General features: G+C 42.3%; 2 protein-coding genes and 1 non-coding gene across 3 annotated transcripts; 1 reads left to right on the top strand and 2 right to left on the bottom strand.

The window, feature by feature from the left end:
• Positions 1–653: 653 nt before the first annotated feature.
• LOC118387838 (thimet oligopeptidase-like) lies at positions 654–17,030 on the bottom strand. The gene is made up of 14 exons (XM_035776610.2): positions 16,883–17,030; positions 14,193–14,399; positions 13,398–13,546; positions 12,882–12,989; positions 10,451–10,553; positions 9,729–9,886; positions 9,311–9,446; positions 6,373–6,515; positions 2,980–3,206; positions 2,499–2,700; positions 1,894–2,080; positions 1,586–1,714; positions 1,294–1,430; positions 654–1,036 (listed from the first exon to the last, which is right to left on the bottom strand). Exons 1-14 carry the CDS (start codon positions 16,893–16,895, stop codon positions 875–877), a joined length of 2,061 nt encoding a protein of 686 aa, XP_035632503.1. The 5' UTR covers positions 16,896–17,030; the 3' UTR covers positions 654–874.
• LOC118396459 (small nucleolar RNA SNORA16B/SNORA16A family) lies at positions 10,058–10,193 on the bottom strand. The gene has a single exon (XR_004828196.1). It is a non-coding gene; the product is annotated as a small nucleolar RNA SNORA16B/SNORA16A family (small nucleolar RNA).
• LOC118387842 (small glutamine-rich tetratricopeptide repeat-containing protein alpha-like) lies at positions 16,972–21,100 on the top strand. Its single transcript, XM_035776623.2, has 12 exons — positions 16,972–17,120; positions 17,883–18,031; positions 18,156–18,259; positions 18,341–18,431; positions 18,574–18,673; positions 18,849–18,953; positions 19,054–19,189; positions 19,289–19,351; positions 19,573–19,610; positions 19,760–19,945; positions 20,176–20,298; positions 20,423–21,100. The coding sequence occupies exons 2-11, from the start codon at positions 17,932–17,934 to the stop codon at positions 20,285–20,287; spliced, it is 1,035 nt and encodes a 344-aa protein (XP_035632516.1). The 5' UTR covers positions 16,972–17,120; positions 17,883–17,931; the 3' UTR covers positions 20,288–20,298; positions 20,423–21,100.
• The last annotated feature ends 20 nt before the right edge of the window (positions 21,101–21,120 follow it).

The following is a 21,120-nucleotide window of genomic DNA, read 5'->3' as shown; positions in this document are numbered from 1 at the left end:
GAATGACTAGGCATTCCAGCTCATTACCCTGACCATACATCATGATGTTTGTTCCCCAGTACTGTACTACCCTTAAGCTGTTTTGACACGGGCTCCATTTTAACAAACGAAATCCTCAGAACACGACAGGAATATCCCTGGAGTTAATTTGATCATCAGGGTATTTAACTACAGAGCTTATAAAGTGAGTCGAGCCTGAGTTTGCCTCTGCCTAGGACTGGCAACAACATCTGCGACAATATTCATGGTAGTGCAAGTTAAAAAACACCTAACAAAACACCTAACAAAATCTTTGTAATACGAGGTTATACTTCATTTGGAATGTACTACTGCTATACAACCATGATGACTAGCGTTGTAACAGCTTTATGGCAGCGAGTGTTCTTCAAGGCTACAGACTCATTCTCAGGGTAGTTAGTCTTATGTAATACTAATGAGACACAGTATTACGCCTTGTTTCACCAGAAAGGATACTGAATCTATATGATACTGGCTACATATCAGGGCCTCAAACATGCAGCCTAAGACCCAAATGCGGCCTAAGAGCTGTTTTAATGCGGCCTGTGAACATCTTAGTATAAAATTAACAAAATAAGTTTGAAACCCCTTAAGAGCTACCATTTTGAGAAAACTGACAGAAGGCGACAAATGGGTCATGTCAATTCTTAATGTATTTTGTTCAACCTTACTTGCATACAATAGTTTAAAACATCTCCAAACTAAAAAAAAAAAAAAACACAGCACAAAAGGGTGAAATAGCATGCATCAATTCTTGTTTTCATTGTTTTTTCTAGAACATGTATGTCCCTTGTGCCCGTGTCCTAAGTGTATGATTGGTTGGGGTGGGCGTTTACACTGAGCTGGTTCTGATTGGTCAACAGGCACATGGAGTGTCTGCCTCCAGCTCTACTGTTAATCCTTTGCTCAGGAGGAAAGCTTCTTGCTTTGGCTCCCTCCCTAGGAAGTTCTTGAGCATAATTTCAGCGTCCTCCGAGCCTCCGGGCTTTAGGATACAGTTTCTGTAGCCCAGCCCCACCTAGAAGAGATAGAAATGTATTTCATCAGCATCAAGCAGATGATCATTGAAGCTGACAACAATGACATTTTTGCCATGGTGAAACCATTTGGAGTTCAAAAAGGCCAGTCAGACTACATGGCTCCAGTTCTGGAGGGCTGCATGCAGGCAGTCACTGCTCACTAGCATCAAGAACCAACGACGCCTGATACCAACTACTCAATCAGAGCGGAAGGTCAGGTGTAAAAACAGCATTGTAAATAACTAGCTGTGCCAACCTTGGGGTTCATGATGCCCTCCTGCTTGAAGCGGGCGTAGAACATGTCCATGGAGTAGACCTCGCTCCAGAGGTAACCGTAGTACTGGGCATCGTAACCACCCGCCAGGTGGCCAAATGTGGCTGGCATGTTGGTTCCTATGGGCACAATGGCGAAGGAAAAAAAAGTGTTTGTTTTAAAAAACGGACAATAACTAAAGGAGTTGGCAAGACTGCAGAAACAGATCTGGGAACATGCTCCCAAACTACAGCTGTGATAGTGCTATGGCCCATTGGTTGCGGTTGTCTCTGACCTGAGGATGCAGGCACGCCCAGTATCTCCTGGCTCAGCCGGGCGTACTCCTCGGCCGGGTCCAGCCCATTCTTGGTGTGTAAGGCCTGGTCCATTTTGGCCAGTACGATCTGACGCAGGTTAAACAGACCTGCATGGGAGGGAGAGGGTTAACACATTAACACACTGAAGCATCTAAACCCAGTAGCTCTTCAGGAGTCGTGTTGGTGACCACTGCCCAGTAACCTAAACACCAGCACTGGTGTAAGAGGTGTTATTAAGCTGGGTGTTCTATGAAAGAGCCAGGGTTGTTGTTTCATGGTGACCCACCCGTGTTGGCCAAGCGGGACTTCATGAGTTTGTCCAGCAGGTCGTCAGGGATTGGGGCACCCGTCTTGTAGTGTTTGGACATGCGCTGCAGGGGCTCCTTCTCCCACACCCAGTTCTCCAGCATCTGGGACGGCGCCTCCACAAAGTCCCGCTCCACGTGTGTCCCGCTGAACATGGCAAAGTCCGCCTGGGAGCAGCAGAGGTGGAGAGACACATGCATCTGTTAATCCCCGCATCCTGTGGTAGAACTACTGTTAGACATCAAACTGGACAGGAAAGGGGAGGGACATATTATTTTGGTGTTCATATAAGTTTGATTACATGTTCTATACCATATTAAATATAGATTTTATAGTGAATGGTCATTGATGGAGTACACTGTGCTCTCAGGTATTAAAACAGGATAAAAGTCACTGCTTACAAACGTGTTTTAGGTTGATTTTACAGTTATTAAATAGCCAATGACATATTGAGAGCAGGAAATATATTAACCATCACACTAAAATGCCTTTACTCAGTCAAACATTCATTTCAGTGCTTAGGAATTACACAACAATGTATACTCTATCGTAGCAATGACACCACAAACACGTATACATACACACCTGAGCGCAGAGCTGGTGCATGACGTGGCCAAACTCGTGGAAGTAGGTCTCCACCTCGTCGTGCTGCAGCAGGGAGGGGGCGTCGGCCGTGGGCTTGCTGAAGTTGGCCACCATGGCCGCCACCGCCATCTGCCGGGTCCCGTTCGACAGCAGACAGCCGGGCTGCAGGCCAAAGCAGGCCGCGTGGCCGTACTTCCCCTCGCTGGGAAGGGTTACACACAACCACCATGACTGGCTAAACATTTTTATTTCAGTGTCTCCCCCATAACGTGGAGGAGGAAAAGGTGGACTCTTCTCTGTTTCAATTGCTGTCGACAAATTCAGAGCAATGAAATAAAGACTTTCCCCCCCAAAAAACGATTAAAATCCTCATTAAAAAACGATGGTTATATCAAAACAATCATCAGACATAACTAATTGTATGCGGCCATCTTTAAAATCATCTGCCCTTTTCAATCTCTTCCGTTTTCCTCCGACTCACCGTGGGAAGAGGTCCAGGTAGAACTGGCCTACCACCGTGCCCGTGGTGCGGTCCTTGACGGAGTAGAGGGTGACGTCATCGTGCCACACGGGGGCGCCCCCCTCCACCAGGTCAAAGGTGAGGTTCAGCAGCTCCTGGTAGATGTCCAGCAGGCCCCGGGTCACAACCTCCATGGGGAAGTACTCCTTCAGCTGGTTCTGGTCCACTGCGTATTGGGTCTCCTCCACCTACAGGGGGGGGGGAGAGCAAAAGATTCAATTCATCACTTCAAAACATTATCCCTTCAGGGGCAAATATAGACCACACAGCCCACTGGGTCATCTCTAACACCGCAGTGAAAAACACAGAGCTATGATTTTTTAAAAAAGTGTGTTATATATTTTGAGTAGGGATTTATTGATGCTACACGTTAAATTGCAATCTTCCTACCATCATATCTAAGGTAATATGACACCAACGTCAATGAAACTTTGCAAATAAACTTGAAAGTACACAACACACTCTTGACACACACACACACACACACACACACACACACACACACACACACACACACACACACACACGACATGATCCGTTCAGCCGTTACGGAGAAACACATGCCGGATTTTTCACAAAGTCATTAGCATAATTGCCCAAACCTAGCTCAAATTCTAGACGTCGGATTAAAACAAGACTACAGCATCCATAAAATGACCATCAGACTTGGTTTTATTTGGACGGAATAAGTTGAGATGCAACCTGCTTGTACATCGTACAATTTATCACTCTCACATGTCCAATTAGAACCAACGATGTGACACCTTTTTGAAGCATTTCCAACACACACTGGGAGACAAATTCACCTTTCAGCAGTACAATAACCTACAATACAAGACAAATATACACTGCCAAGTCGCTTACCAAGACGACATTGAGTGTTCCTGAGTGGTCTAGTTACAGTTTTAACTTAAATTCACTTGAAAATCTATGGCAAGACTTGAAAATGGCTGTCTAACAATGGTCACCAACCAAAGTGAAAGCGCTTGAAGAATAAAATAAAAAGGTGCAAATATTGTACAATCCAGGTGTGCAAAGGGATTTACCCAGGAAGACTTAAAGCTGTAAATCGCTGCCAAAAGGAGATTCTAACATGTATTGACTCAGGGGTGTGAATGCTTATGTAAATGAGATATTTCTGTATTTCATTTCCAAAAAATGTCATCCATTTTGAATTCTGGCTGCAAAGCAACAAAATCTGGATTAAGGGGTATGAATACTTTCTGAAGGCACTGTAAATATCATGGCTGTTTTTTTAGTTTTTTCTAGATATAGGCATATTGTAATTTTGTTTTATTGTAGCGTGACCATCTTACTACAATTTTTCTATTTGTATAAATACAAACATAATATTAAGCTGCATATTAAATATGACAAGAGGTAATGAACTGGCCATTGATCAGAACTGGCCATTGATCAGAACAGCACATGATAAAACAGGACCAAAACAAGTGGTTCTGAGTTTATGTCAATATTGCACAGATTAGATAATGGTTACAGAAATCAGGAAGGCAGAAAGGCTCTAAAGACCTCTACATCTATATGAATGACTCTGTCCAACACAACCTGTTGTTATGTTAAGAACCTACGGAGAAAAGAAAAGGATCTGATTCCCCCCTCAATGACAGAAAAGTATTCAGACCCTTTTTCCATATTTTGTTACAGCCGGATTAAATGGTTTTTCCCCCCCCTCATCAATCTACACACCATACCCTATAATGACAAAGCAAAAAAAGGTTTGTTTTTTTAGAAATGTTTACAAATGTATTAAAACATAAAAAAACAGAAAAACCTTATTTACATAAGTATTCAGACCCTTTGCTAAGAGACTCGAAATTGAGCTCAGGTGCATCCAGTTTCCATTGATCATCCTTGAGAGGTTTCTACAACTTGATTAGAGTACACCTGTGGTGAAGTCAATTGATTGGACATACTTTAGAAAGGCACACACACCAGTCTAGATAAGTTCCCACTGCTGACCGTGCATGTCAGAGCAAAAAGCAAGCCATGAGGTCGAAGGAATTGTCCGGAGAGCTCTGAGACGGGATTGTGTCGAGGCACAGATCAGGGGAAAGGTTCCAAAAAAAATTCTGCAGCATTGAAGGTCGCCAAAAACACACTGGCCTCAATCATTCTTAAATGGAAGAAGTTTGGAACCACCAAGACTCTTTCTAGAGCTGGCCGTCTGGAAGGTTCACCTTCCAACAGGACAATGACCTTAAGCACACAGCCAGGACTACACAGGAGTGGCATTGGGACAAGTCTCTGAATGACCTTGAGTGGCCCAGCCAGAGCCCGGACTTGAACCTGATTGAACAGCTGAAAACAGCTGTGCAGCGATGCTCCCCATCCAATCTGACAGAGCTTGAGAAGATATGCAGAGAAGAATGGGAGAAACACAACAAATACTGGTGTGCCAAGCTTGCAGCGTCATACCCACTGCCAAAGGGGCTTCAACAAAGTACTGAATAAAGGGTCTGAATACATATGTAAACATGAATCCGTTTTTAAAATTCTATTGTAAATTTGCAAAAATGTCTAAAAACCTGTTTTGGCTTTGTTATTATGGGGTATTGTGTGTAGATTAATGAGGGAAAAACTCATTTAATCCTTTTTAGAATAATAAGGCTGTAACATACATTATTTATTTAAAGTCAAGGGGTCTGAATACTTCCCGAAAACATTTTATATTGCTAAAATAAAGCTTTAAATAAACAAAAAAAACAGGCAAGCACCACATACATTACGACAAGACAAAAAAGCTCATGTGATCAAGCCTAATGGTCTTTTTAATTATAGAAGCAAAGCTGACTTACATATACATTTTAAAAAGCAGCTTGAAAAGGGTAATGGAATGGGATAATGTCTTAGTGTGGGTTGGGAAGAACGCAATACACGATCTTGCATGCGGTACAAACCACATTATTGTGGGAGCCCCTCTACGAGTATAAATTAGAATGTTTGAGAAAGTTTCAATCCTAAGTAACCTGCCTACACATTGATTGAAGTACAACATACATATAGTTCATGTAGTAGGTGTCAAAGCTGTGTGATGGAAAACCTTGGTAGTGCATGGGTGGAGTAGGCATTGTGGTGCTAGTGAACTTCCTTTCTTTTTTGGGCTTCAGACCAATCCCTGCTTCTCACATTAAACTGTTTTGTGTCTTTAATAAATATAGGCTTTCCACATACTGGTATGGCAATTATGTAATACAACAGCAGAATAACCTTTGCAATCTGCAACTCTGACATCCCCCCATGCCAATGTATTTATGGGTGTTAAAAAAAAAAAATACTGTTGGGTCCCCAGAAAAACAGAGCTGCAGACATTTGTCGTTTTTACCTATGGCCTACCTGGGTCATGAAGTAACGTGTGTCCCAGGCGTATAACTCGCCCTTGAAGGGCAGGCCCCTCTTCTGGCACTCCTCCTTCTTCAGCTTGAGGATGACACGGCGCTCCTCCTCCCCCAGGGGCTTCAGCTTACGGGCCAGTTCCTCTGGAGAAAAGGAAGATGACCTTATTGTCAAATGTACCCAAAGGAAATGAGTCTTCTGCTTTATCCCAATCCCTCCCAAACACAGAGAGACACACACACACACACATTGGAGCAGAGACGTGAGGGGTGGAAACCGTGTGTGTGTAAGGTTTTTTGTCTGGATCAAAATGGACTTTAGGCTGCACGCGGGGCATAGCAGTGTGTGGTCAATGGCAGTCACCGACTGAACATTTTAGAGGCCCTATTGGCCGCAGAGACAAAATGTTGCTGTTTTAAAGGAATACTTCCAAGATTTTGGCAATGAGGCCCTTTATCTATTTCCCAGAGTCAGATGAACATGTGGACACCATTTTTATGTCTCTGCATGCAGTTTGTGGCATTGATATGAGTCAAACATTTATTCTAGTGTCAAAATGGAATACAACCTGTAAGTAGGATAACTGGTCATAAAGTAAGTCTTGTCCAAAACAGAGTTTTGTAAGTGCGTTCGTCACAACTTACTTGAGGGTTGGGTATGAATTACTTACATGCCCACTTTTGCCAATGATGCCCAATTGAGACAATGCGTTGTGGTCAGCACCCAGCTGCCATGTGGAATTACTGGACAATGTTGTCAAGCCTGTATATGGGTGCAACGCACGCACATTTCGCTCAACAAATAGGAGTGAAAATGGGCTCCCATTAAATTGGTGCAAACTTCCAATGCATTTAAACAATATGGTCAGGAATGGATTATATCTGTTGAAATGCTTTGGAAGTTTGCTAGCTAAGTACAAGATAGCTGGTACTACCTAGCTAGTAGCTACCTTTGGCTGTACAACATAATGCTAGCGAGCCAGGGTTAATTTGCTAAATTACTTCGCTACTATGGCCTAGTTATTGCCTTACCTCCTCACGCCATTTGTACACACTGTATATATACTTTTTGTTTTTGTAAGTGCTGTGAAGTGTGAAGTGGAAACGTCTAGGAGCAACAACAGCTCAGCTGCTAAGTGGTAGGCCACACAAACTAAAAGAACGGGACCAGAGAGTGCTGAAGCATGTAAAAATAGTCTCTCCTCGATTGCAACACTCACTACAGAGTTCCAAACTGCCTTTGGAAGCAACGTCAACACAATAACTGTTAGTCGGGAGCTCCATGAAATGGGTTTCCATGGCCGAACAGCCGCACACAAGCCTAAGATCAACATGCGCAATGCCAAGCGCCGGCTGGAGTGATGTTAAGCTTGCCGCCATTGGACTCTGGAAATGCGTTCTCTGGGGTGATGAATCATGCTTCACCATCTGACAGTCTGATGGACTAATATGAGTTTGACGGATGCCAGAAGAACGCTACCTGCCCCAATGCGTAGTGCCAACTGTAAAGTTTGGTGGAGAAGGAATAATGGTCTGGGGCTGTTTTTTTTATGGTTGAGGCTAGGTCCCTTAGTTCCAATTAAGGGAAATCTTAAAGCTATAGCATACAATGACATTATAGACTATACTGTGCTTCCAACTTTGTGGCAAAAGTTTTGGGAAGGCCCTTTCCTGTTTCAGCATGACAATGCTCACGTACACAAAGCGAGGTCCATACAGAAATGGTTGTTCGAGATCGGTCCGAAAGAACTTGACTGCACAGAGCCCTGACCTCAACTCCATCGAACACCTTTGGGATGAATTGGAACGCCGACTGCGAGCCAGGCCTAATTGCCCAACATCAGTGCCTGACCTCACTAATGCTCTTATGGCTGAATGGAAGCAAGTCACCGCAGCAATGTCACCGCCTTCCCAGAAGAGTGGTGGCTGTTATAGCAGCAAAGGGGGGAACAACTCCATAATAATGTCCATGATTTTGGAATGAGATGTTCGACGTGCACGTGTCCACATAGTGTATGTGTAGGCATACCGTCTTCATAAGCACATCAATATGATATTTACAGCATAAAAAGTTTTTATAAATGTATCTACACTCAAGCTGGGCGATGTTTCCACGTGTCCACACATGTAGTCTAGGGACATTAGTCATTCTGGGAATTGTCCCCCGGGAAAGATCTAACAGCGGACATAAGGAGAATAGAGGAGAGACAAAACTGGCCAGTTATAGAATACTGTGTTGTAGGACAGCTGAGCTGACTCCGGACAGGTCAATCAACTCGCAGTTGATACTATTTCCATGGTAACAAGTCTTTGCATGACACAATGACATTTTGAAACTAAGTTGCAAGCTACTTTTGTTGCAAGGTGTTGTAGAACTAGTGCCTTATGAAACACATTCCAGGCACTGGCTCTTGCTATCAACGCCATAACTGATTTGACAGAGAAATCAGCTAGCCAGCTGCTGTCAGCTTGGCTAAACACAAGGTCTGTGAAGGCTTTAGTCAACACATAGAACTGAATTAGCAGAACATCTTGAGATGGCGAGTCAGTCAGGAGGAGAGAAGTCCTCATCTTCAAATTAAATGGCAAAGACATTAAACACACACATCAAACCACGCCCCCAATGCAACTCTTGATTGGCTTCAGTCATGGCCGCTAAGCATTTCTTAACGACCAAGCTTCAAAATGAGGCCAAATCAGGAAGCTCAGTTGCTCTTTAAAGCTAATTTCCTGCAATACTACACCTTTTGCCATATCTTAGGCTGTGTTCTTATGCTATCGGAATGACTCAAACATAACAAAAAGCAGCTGAAGCACTACATAGTTTCTGATACAACTGACAGCAGCTAAGAATAGTTAAATATACACTGGTCAGTTGGAAGTGGAACAACGGACCATAACAACCTTTCAGATAGTTGTACCCCATCTCGATCACCCACCTAGGAAGCCGTCCACCTTCTTGCCAGACTTGGCCATGTTCATCTCCAGGACAAAGTCAGCGTGGGTGGTGAAACCCAGCAGGGAGCTCTTCTGGGCTCTCAACTGCACTAACTCCTTCAGGATGGCAGAGTTCTTCTACACCAGGGTAAAAGAGAGGGTGAGGGCTGAAATTCATTCCAGGGGACCATTTTAAGTAACTTTACAGGTTATCCTCGGTCCTTTACAGGTTATCCTCCTTGGTGCTCAGAGAAAAAAAACACAACTGTTGTCTATTATCAATTTTGGCCGACATAAACTTAAACATTCATTTCGGGCAGCTTAAGACTTTCTTTGAGTTTCTCAGGGGCTCAGCGATTTTCTCTAGTCAACGCTCTCCCAGTACAGGATAGTATCTCGGTCTCACACAAAACGGCTCACCTCTTTGCACCGAGAGTTGAAGGCCTCCTCCAGCTTCTTGCGGGTCTCGGGGATGAAGCACTTCTTCATGGTGGGGAAGTAGTGGGGGTACTTGAGGGTGATTTTCAGCTTGTCCCCATCCTTCTCCAGCGAGCTCAGGAAGTCCTCAGGGAGACCGCCTAAAGTGCATCGTCAGACATGTCACAAGTCCTACTTATGGATTTACTTTCAATGTTAGTGATTTTTGATTCTTCTTTTTTTTGTAAAGCAATCAAATTAGAAACCTGAAAACACATTAGATCTTTCATATAGCTAAGAATGAAACGTTGAAATTCTACAACAGTTTCCATAAGTGTCCTTCCCCTTAATGTTGCGGAATCAGTTAAGGTCGAACAACACAGCAACTGTCGTAGGAAGTTAGGTTTTTTGCATTCTTTTGATGGTGACTGCTACAAGAGAACAGAGACGGGTTCGATAGGAGCCTGGGAGCTTATAGCTTGTAAAGAGCCAGGTTGGGATGAATTTCACTTCAGGACACTGACTCAATTCAGTAGAGAGTATACTGAAATTCAAATTCAGAGGGCCATCAATTTTTAATGAAGATATTTTAACAAATTGGAATTGATACCAATACTATTGAGTAATATTTAGTTACTATTAATGGATAGTACACATTATTGATATGAGCAAAGGTCCAACAACAGAAATGGGGTCTCAGAACAGGCCGCATGAACATGTCTCACCCAGCTCCTCTCTGGTGAAAGTCAGACTAGTGGTGTCTTCGTTCAGGTGCTTGTTGAAGTCAATGCACAGGTTGCTCAGCTTCTTCTTGATCCTCTTGACTTCCTGTTTGGATTAGATAGATAAAGTCAATAAGTTGACAACAATGAACCTACTGTAGATCAGAGTATAACACGAGTCATTCCACCTCAAAAAAACACAAGAAAGAAGATTGACATCCACCATCTCAGATTGTTCTGAAATAATTTGTTGGGAACAGATAAGATTAGCATTCCTGAAACATTGTTTCAAGATAATTTGAACTGTGAGAAATCAAGCTTAATCGACTGCACCCAAAATTGGCCATTTCAATTTATAGGATTCATATACTATTCAATAAATAAAGTATATTAAACCTCTTAATGATTAAGATGTAATCCAAAACCTACGGACCACCCCAAAGGCAAGTATACAGTATTAATTTAGTATGTTTGACAAGTAGTATGAATCTGCAGCTTATATTATTCTTTATTCATTCTATGTAATGTATTCAGTGAATTTGGTGGATTTTCCTCCGCTGTTCAGAAAAATGAGCCATTGAAGCCCCCCAAAAATGAGCCATTGAAGCCCCCCAAAAATGAGCCATTGAAGCCCCCCATAAATTGTGAGAGAGTGAAAATACCAGATTTTTCTCACTAGATGCTGCTGTTACTGCCACACACTTTTATCCATGTTGCTGGTCTCTTGTGTTTCTTAAATGGATCACGAAAATGCTCGTGCAACTTTGGGTAGACGATCAATAGTTTTTGCTCATGGTGAAAATAAATAGTGGTCATCCTCACAAACCAAGGCAGTCCTCAATGAAAGCAATTCAGTTGGTCTCTTAGCAACCCAACTCCTCTCAAATAATCCAACAAATGGCAGCTGTCTGAGAGGGTTATCCCTATGGTGCAATTCTCATATGAAGACTTTTCCTACAAGTCCAAAAATGTGATGGAGAAATGGGCTAGTGACTAAAATGTGACATCCCTAATAAAATAATACAATTATAAACCATTACAGAGCAGTCTTTTGTTTTTCAATAAAAATGGTTAGAAAACATTTCTATGTTGTTTGACTAGTGACATTTAACATTAAACTCAACCCAATACCATTTCAAAACAATATACAGTGTGTATTTGGGACTTTTACCATTAGAGACTATAACATTGAAACCATATGAACTGCTGTTAGTTTGCTTGTTCACCGGGCATGTTGAATCCAGACATTTTTGGAAGGGAATAAACTAAACATACATTGTCTGTTTCCTGGACACAGGTTAAGCCTAAGAGGTGTGTGTTTAAATTGCTTTCATTGAGGACTGGCTTGAATTGTATGGATGACCAAACCTTTTATTTTCATCATGGGCAAAAAGTTATTAGTTTTCTACTCAAATTTGCAAAAGGGTCCATTTAATAAGCACAAGAAATCAGCTATATGGATAAAAGGGTGTGGCAATAACAGCAGGAAGAGCTGCATCCATGGTCAAAAGTGGTACTTTCACATTCAATTATGGGGGAAAAATACAAGACTTCAAAATGGCTAATTTCTCTGACTAGGGGGGAAAAACGTCACCAACTTCACTGAGAATACATTACATAGTATGAATAAACAATACACCAAGCCGCAGTTTCATACTACCTGTCAAACATAGAGAACTGATACTGTATACTGACCATTGGGGGGGCGGGGTTGTTCCGTGGGTGGCTTTTGACCATTCATTTGGATTCCTCACGTCACTGTTAACCCCCCCGGGGTCGATGTCCACGCCCCAAGGTAATCTAAATAGCATACTACAGAAATCCCCATAATTGTCTGTCAGTTTAAGAGATATCAGGTTGTTTTGCATTGGATGCGTCTCAATCCACAGCATCCACCTATATTGCACTTCCGCATCTGCAGTGAAAGGTGACAGAGCTAGAGCAGTGCTTGTCAGACCATGAGACATCCCGAAAATCGGCCATCACAAAATCGTCTGAACAGTTTGGCCTGAAAACTATTATGACCCCTCTATGGAAGGGGGTGTTCTCTATTTTGCTCTATGACCTCCACAAGTCAGTACAGCCGATCTGCCTACTTCTGTCTATAGCGTCTGAACACTCTAGGCCTCACAAGTCTTATCTGAAGGTCAGCCGGTACCAGTTGCAAAAAAAATGTGGAGGTATATATGGAGACTTTTTAGAGCCAAAAATGAGTTAAACACGTAAATAATTATTTTAAATATTTTTGTGGATATTTCAAAGAGTCTTAAAATTCTAAATCAAACAGCTAAATGACCCTATGAATTGAAAAGGCCAATTTGGGTTCATTTCTCAGAGATACCATTTGAAATTAAATGGAACGATCCACTTGGAAATGAGCGTGGCCGTGATATCCATCAAGGTCACTTCATTTGAAAACGGTAAAGTCTCTTACATCCTGTGTTTCTTTGGGCAGGTGGAGACCATTCCTTTGGCCCAGCTTGATCAGCCTCTCCATGTACCTCTTGGATTCCTGAGTAAGCGTGTCACCGTCAACCTTGCGCTGTGAGAGGTTAAAAGCAGAACTCAGTCAATGAGAATGATACTCCACGCAACCTTTACATAGCCATGGGATAATTCTGAAGACAACATGAGGCAAGAGCATGTTGATTTTATTTATTTTACCTACCTAGGCAAGTCAGTTAAGAACAAATGTAAAAACATGTAAAAACATACAGGCTATAGAGATCTTCCTAGGTACAGCTCAATAGGTCAAAGTGGATCACCTTTTCCTCTCCTTTATTAGTACTGATATAATGAAGTGGGAAGATGAAAGCACATCCACTGCGTGCATTTTCAGATCAGTGTAGATGAAGAATAAGGAGATGAGGAGGAAGCAACTACAGACTATTGACATCTTATCTACGAACTATTGGGACCTTCCATATTGATCTCACACGGCCCTCCTCACCTCCAGTGCCACGATCCTCTGGTAGACGTCCTCCCTCATGCTCATCTCCACGTCAAACTCCGACAGCTTCTTGTCGGCGTCGGTGCTGGCCGTGCGCACGTCCTTGGAGGAGGACACATGCTGGGGGAAGTCCAGCATGTTGCGGTCAACTGGAGTAACACGTCAAAATGTAAAAGGGAGCAGTTATTATGAGTGTCATTTTCATTGTACGTGATGCTATGTATCATGAGGATTATATATCGTGCTTTTTCAGTGGTCAACGTGCTTTCATACTGAAATGGGGAGGGACTCAATCCATTACCAATGTGTAGCACGCACCAACAGTTTATAAAACCAGTCTAAACTGACCATTGTCAGCTTTAAACATAGGCTTAGGTTTTGTAGATTATTTCATCACTACGCACAGTCTTAACAAAAGACCTAAAATTATGAAAAGCAGTAAGGCGATGATAAAAACAAGCTCTTTTGGATTAGGTCATTTGCTGCCTTGAGTCTATAAAACGGCTACAACTGACTGATTTAACATGTAGAGTCCAGTGTCCACTGCCTATTGTAGGGAGCATTGGCTTGTCAGCTAGTTTTTATGTAAAAAGTGATAATTTGTCTATACCATTGCATACCTCGACGGTGCCAACTCAGACATTTTCCCAATCGCTTTCAAGGCCAGTGGAGTAGATGCTAGTTGTGGTTGCTATGGACTGAACCCGCTACACATCATAACCTATTCGTTTCAATCCACTGTGGTCATACAGGAAAGGGGTTGAAGAAATGATGCTATTTTGGAGTCACACCCACCTGTGTACTCCACCTCCACATCAGCAAGAGCCTTCAGGGTGTTCTCATAGGAAACACTGGCCAGGTCCAGGGCCCCGACACAGTCATATACCTTTTTGGTCTTGGCAATAACCTCATCCGAGAGCTGATTGATTTGCTCGGGGGTCAGGTCCCAGCGCAGGCGGTTGTCAGCACAGACTGGCGCACCAGTGCCAGATGCCAACTCTTCTGTTGGGTGAAAGAAAGGTTGGACATGAGATGGATGGTTCGTCTTGGAAAAGGCCTACTTCTAAAGCGTATGAGGAAATGTTTTGTTTCACTATGCAGGGGATGAGTCATGGCATGTGGTATGAACTAGGTAGAGTTTCAGTATTGTTCATGTGATTCGAAGATACTGTGGCAGGTGTACTATCAGAAGTACAGTCGTGGCAGAAAGTTTTGAGAATGACACAAATAATACATTTTCACAAAGTTTGCTGCTTCAGTGTCTTTAGATATCTTTGTAAGATGTTACTATAGAATAGTGAAGTATAATTACAAGCATTTCATAAGTGTCAAAGGCTTTTATGACAATTACATGAAGTTGATGCAGAGTCAATATTTTTCAATTGACCCTTCTTTTTCAAGACCTCTGCAATCTGCCCTGGCATGCTGTCAATTAACTTCTGGGCAGGATGTGCATAATTCTTGCATAATCAATGCTTGGAGTTTGTCAGAATTTGTGGGTTTTTGTTTGTCCACCCACCTCTTGAGGATTGACCACATGTTCTCAATGGGATTAAGGTCTGGGGAGTTTCCTGGCCATGGACCCAAAGTATCGATGTTTTGTTCCCCGAGCCACTTAGATATCAGTTTTGCCTTGTGGCAAGGTGCTCCATCATGCTGGAAAAGGCATTGTTTGTCACCAAACTGTTCCTGGATGGTTGGGAGAAGTTGCTCTCTGAGGATGGGGCTGTGTTCTTAGGCAAAATTGTGAGTGAGCCCACTCCCTTGGCTGAGAAGCAACCCCACACATGAACAGTCTCAGGATGCTTTACTGTTGGCATGACACAGGATTGATGGTAGAGCTCACCTGGTCTTCTCTGGACAAGATTTTTTCCGGATGCCCCAAACAATCAGAAAGGGGATTCATCAGAGAAAATGACTTTACCCCAGTCCTCAGCAGTCCAATCCCTGTACCTTTTGCAGAATATCAGTCTGTCCCTGATGTTTTTCCTGGAGAGAAGTGACTTCTTTGCTGCCCTTCTTGACACCAGGCCATCCTCCAAAAGTCTTTGCCTCACTGTGCGTGCAGATGCACTCACACCTGCCTACTGCCATTCCTGAGAAAGCTCTGTACTGGTGGTGCCCCGAGCTCGCAGCTGAATCAACTTTAGGAGACGGTCCTGGCGCTTGCTGCACTTTCTTGGGCGCCCTGAAGCCTTCTTCACAACAATTGAACCGCTCTCCTTGAAGTTCTTGATGATCTGATAAATTGTTGATTTAGGTGCAATCTTACTGGCAGCAATATCCTTGCCTGTGAAGCTCTTTTTGTGCAAAGCAATGATGACGGCACATGTTTCCTTGCAGATACCTTTAATCACTCCCAAAGGTTCTTTAAGAATGTACTGATTAAAGGGTCTGAATACTTATGTAAATTGGATATTTCATATAAATTAGCGAACATTTCTAAAAAAACTTTTTTTTTTCATTCTGGGGTATTGTGTGTAGATTGAGGTAATTTTAAAAACATTTAAATACATTTTAGAATAAGGCTAAGGTAACAAAATATGGAATAAGTCAAGGGGTCGGAATACTTTCTGACGGCACTGTAAGTGATTCATTGCCACTTGTTAAAACGAGTTTTTAGTGCTTGTGCAGATTATAAGGGTCTCCTCAAAAAATGTTTTTTTTATATAAGTAATACGATTAATGCACATGTATGAGCAGATAAACATAACATTTGCTATGTTTTCATTATAATCACGAACTGTTTCTGCATATTGGTTAGGACGCCGTTAACTGTGTTTTGACATTGCACTATTTATCAAAATGTCTTGTCAACAGGAAGTAGCAACGGAATAATTTTGGTTCTTTCTGTTTTAGTCACATAAAATTGAACTTTCAACCTTAATTTCCAATGGTAACTGCAACTCCAAAAACGTGCTGCGATTGGTTTATTTTGATGATATACCAGAAATCACCAAAAAGGGTTTGCCCTGCCTGCTAATGGCACATGTAATTAAACATAATGTTCAAATGTGAGTCTTTTGAAGACTCACCTAGTTCCTCTCTGCTTACCTAATGTCAAAATAGAAGTCCCACACAGCACAAGTGCTTGCTTTTTTTGTGCAGGTATAGCGCACGTTCAGAGCGGAAAAGGAAGTGAGTCTACAACAGACCCACGTTTGGAAAGTCTGATATATGTTTTATTAGACGTTTATGTCAATACCCCCCGGCCCAGCATAAGAACCAACCCTATAGACAATCGGCAAAGTTGAACATTACTTGTATTTGACGTCTGCCTTCCGGCAGACTATTCCGTTATTTTGTCAACTAATTCCTAGTAAAACTAGTGTGTAACGTTAAATACTAGCTAACGTTAATAGCTAGGTAGCATCCAGAAAACCAGGAAGCCAAGCACAGACGTATTAATATGCATAACTTTGAGTTTGTATTCATTTGGCAATGAAGTGTTAGGAAAGACTAACTTGGATTCATTTCGTACTCACCTGTCGGTGCCATCTTCCAGAAAACCAAGTACCAACGTTTTCAGAGCGCTTCGTAGTCTGTGTTTGCCGATAAAGCGACGTGCGGGCATGCTTCAGCTACGTCGTGATGACGTCTAAACACTTGCGACGAAGTCAACACCTTTTTTGCTATCATCACCAGACCTATCAGCAGAGATACCTTTCTAATATCACTGGCACCACCAGCTACTGCAAGAAGCACCTGAAGTAAAGGCAACTGGTAAGGATAATTTTTGCTAGCTAACATCTGTTGTGTGCCATAACGTATCGTTTTTTAAACCACACGTCAATGTCAACGAAAGTCGAGTAAATCGAGGTAAAGTGCTCCAAGCATTTTGTTATTGGCGTCATGTCAGTAAAGCTAATGTGCTAAGTAGGCTATATAAGTAACATTATTTAGCTACAAGCAGCTGGATAGCCCTAGCTAAGATATCCACGTAGTTAAGCTTAATCATTTCTCATGCAAAACTAGACGCCTAACGTGAACGAATACACGGTCGGAGCATTTTCACATGGTAGGCCAACTGTTAGCTCTGTTAGCCTTATTAGCTAACAGCAGCCGACCGTAAGCAACTTGCTAGAACATTCTAGCTAGCTCGCGGCGTCTTGTCAAGTTATCAAATTTGCTAGCTAGTTATTAGCCTAGGATTAAGAAGCTATCTAATCAGATGACATGGTAACATATAGGTTTATTTGTTATAATACCGATATGTGTAAATGTCACTGTTTTAACTACCTACAATCCAATCCCAATCTGTTTACAATGGAGTTTTTTTATATTTTTATTTTACCTTTATTTAACTACGGAAGTCAGTCAAGAAAAACATCTCAACTACCTGTTCAGGGGCAGAAAGACAAATTTGTACCTTGTCAGCTCAGGGATTTGAACTTGCAACCTTTAGGTTACTAGTCCAACACTCTAACCACTAGGCTACCCTGCCTCCCTGGTGTACCAACAACATTATATTCTCTTCTTCTTCAGGGTCCCTCACAATACACTTTCTACTAAGGGGTTTGGACCTCAATCCAAAATGACTGACACAAAGCGTCTTGCCTTCTCCATCATTCACTTTCTTCATGATCAACTGGGCTCTGGGAGTCTATCATCAGATGCTCAGGAAAGTTTAGAAGGTAAGCTTGAGTTGGAAGCCAAGATTCAGTAAAAGGAGATGGACTCCTAGCCCATGTTGGAAGATGGTCAGGGACTCAACTGTGTCCAGTCATTGCCATTTCTCAACATCTGATGCTTTCCCAGTTGCAGTCCAATGCCTGGAGACCGCCTTCAATGTCTCGACCGACGACCAGACCCTAGCTGTCACTCAAACGCTACCAGAGATTTTTGCCTCTGCAACACTGAAGGTAAATTTAAGACATCCGCTTTATATGAAGGTGAATATGTGGTCAATAGTTTGTCTCAAATGTGTTGACTGTCTGTTGCAGCATCCAAACACCCTCCACGTGAATATAAACACAGCCACAGATTCCCCCACTGAGGAGGAAGAGGCAGAGGCTGAGCGACTCAAAACTGATGGTAGGACCTTCCCTGTAAATAGTTTGTACATTAGTCAGTCTTCAATATCAGCTCTCTTCAAATGGGTCTATGGTTAAGCTGTTACATTCTATACAGCCTATACATTCTTCTGGCAAATAATTGTATGTGTTTTTCACGGTAGGGAATGATCAAATGAGGGTTGAGAACTATGGGGCAGCTGTGGAATTCTACTCAAAGGCTATTGCCATAAATCCCCAGAATGGAGTTTACTACTGCAACAGGTATTGACCAACAAACTCCTGAACTTGGAGGATAATGTGACAATTATTTACACATTAGGTATATCCAAGTGTACATTGTCAATTTTCAAGCATGTATAGAGTTTGTCAAGCAATGAAAATTAATTCACATTTGTTTTTGTAAGGTACTGCTAATTGTATGGTTTGGTTTTGCTAGGGCTGCTGCATACAGCAAACTAGGCAACTACGCTGGAGCAGTGCAGGACTGTGAACTTGCCATTGGCATTGACCCAAACTACAGCAAAGCGTATGGAAGAATGGGGTATGTTAGACACTAGTGTTCAATATTACAGTGGACATGGGCCAGTGTGTTGCTGATTTGTTATTGACTGATGATTGACTTCAACGTCCCATGCTTCCAGTTTGGCTCTAGCCAGTTTAAACAAACACACAGAAGCTGTAAGTTATTACAAAAAAGCCCTGGAGTTGGACCCAGAGAACGACACCTACAAATCCAACCTGAAAATAGCAGAGCAGAAAATGGAGACTCCAAGCCCAGTAAGTTGATAACATCTCAGCCACTATGGAAAATGCGTAACATCTGGAAGCATGTGGAATGAATCATTGTTGATCATGTTCTTAAATTATCTCCTTCAGACAGGGGGAGTGGGAGGAGTTGATCTGGCTGGGTTGCTCAGTAACCCTGGTTTCATGAACATGGTGAGTTCCAATTAACTAAAACTGGCCCTTTCAAATGAAAGATACTAGGAACAACCAGGCGGATCCACTATACTACTATAATGCTGTGTGCATGACAAATGGGAAACTCTGAAAATACTACTTGTAAACTGTAAGCAACAAGTTGTGTGCATTCAGGTGCCTTGGTTTACCAAAGAGTAGAACTAGTATTTATATTAATTGTTACGGCTGCTTTATCCTAGGCATCTGGTTTGATGAACAACCCACAAGTACAGCAACTGTAAGTTATCCATTTATTTTCTATAACATGCTCTCTTTTTAGATGTAGCACAAGGACTTTGTAAATGCACTCTGAGATTCCATACTTGGGAACTAGCTTTGAGTTTAATGCATGTAGAATATACCACCTTTCTTGTCTGTGTTGTACAGGATGTCGGGGATGATGTCAGGGGCTTACGGGCCAATGGGACCTCCAGCAGCGTCTGGAGTAGGGCCAGGGCCTGGCTTAGGTGCAGGACCAGGGCCTGTACCAGGGTTAGGGTTGGGAGCCGGACCGGCAGCAGGAGTTGGAGTAGGGGGAGCGGGTCCGGGTGACATCTCTGGTCTCATCCAAGCGTAAGTCGACTACTAGCTCTACTCTGTCTGTGCCAAATATGACTTGTGTATTGTATTATTTGTTATTACATTAGGCTATATTATTGTATGTTATACCAATGACATCAGTGATAGACATGAAAGCATTTGACATGTAAGAGTATTAATAAAATCCACTAATGTATGACCTTTTTGTGACTTGTACTTGGTAACTGCCATTCCATCACCTCGCTGTAACCATGTCCATTTAGGGGCCAACAATTTGCGCAGCAGATGCAACAGCAGAACCCAGAGTTAATTGAACAGCTGAGGAGTCAAATTCGCAGCCGGCCGTCTAGCGCTAGCAACGATGAGCAACCTTGACCCTCAGACGGGTAAGATGAACATTTTAAAATGACATTTGATGGGTTGGTCCATGTATCGTAGAGTTGTTTTTCTTTTGTACAAACTGCTCATGTAGCTAATCCTAAAACGGTCTGCTCTTTGTTTTTTTTACAGAGAGAGATTTGTGTGTGGAAAAGTGAAGACGGCCTGTGTCCTTTTTTTTGTAATTTGTATTATTCTCGCAACTCCGGGGACAAAAAGTTTTTCTTCACTGAGTAATTATTGCATGTGCAGCCCCTCCCTCTCCTCCAAGGAAACCAGTCAGTGAAACTTTGATCAGATTTGATAAACCCACTGTCAACAGATATCTAGTCTGAAGTGTATGGATTGAGTGGATCTGTTATACTCCAATCTGCAATGTCATGCCAGTATAGCACTTGGTTAACTGTTTAATGTTACTAATCCTTGCCAGTGAACTGAATCACTACACCCCCAGTGGACTAAATGCAGTTGCATCACTTGAACTTTGTCATTTCAGGTGCACAACAGATTATTATGTGATATATTTCAGCAGCCACTTTAATTTGAGAAGCATCTATTTGTACAGTGATATACTGGTAGGCAGAGATGGCATGTAGAGTACTGTCAACATTATGGGAATTAAATGGACCATTTCAAATAGGACCTTTATGGTTGTTGACTTGTGTTGTTTCAGCATTTTTCTTGAGTTGCACGATAACACCTACAGTCCACTTTGTTCTTATTTTGTCATGAGAAATTTGTTTTTTCTAACAACATGGGTGGCTGTCTGTTTTTGTTCCCAATCTTTGATTAAATCGCACTGGTAACTTAGCCTAACATGTTTACTTGAT

The sequence above is a fragment of the Oncorhynchus keta genome, chromosome 1, assembly GCF_023373465.1.
Source record: "Oncorhynchus keta strain PuntledgeMale-10-30-2019 chromosome 1, Oket_V2, whole genome shotgun sequence".
In the NCBI taxonomy this organism is placed as follows: Eukaryota; Metazoa; Chordata; class Actinopteri; order Salmoniformes; family Salmonidae; genus Oncorhynchus; species Oncorhynchus keta.
This window is presented reverse-complemented; position numbering and strand designations above follow the sequence as displayed.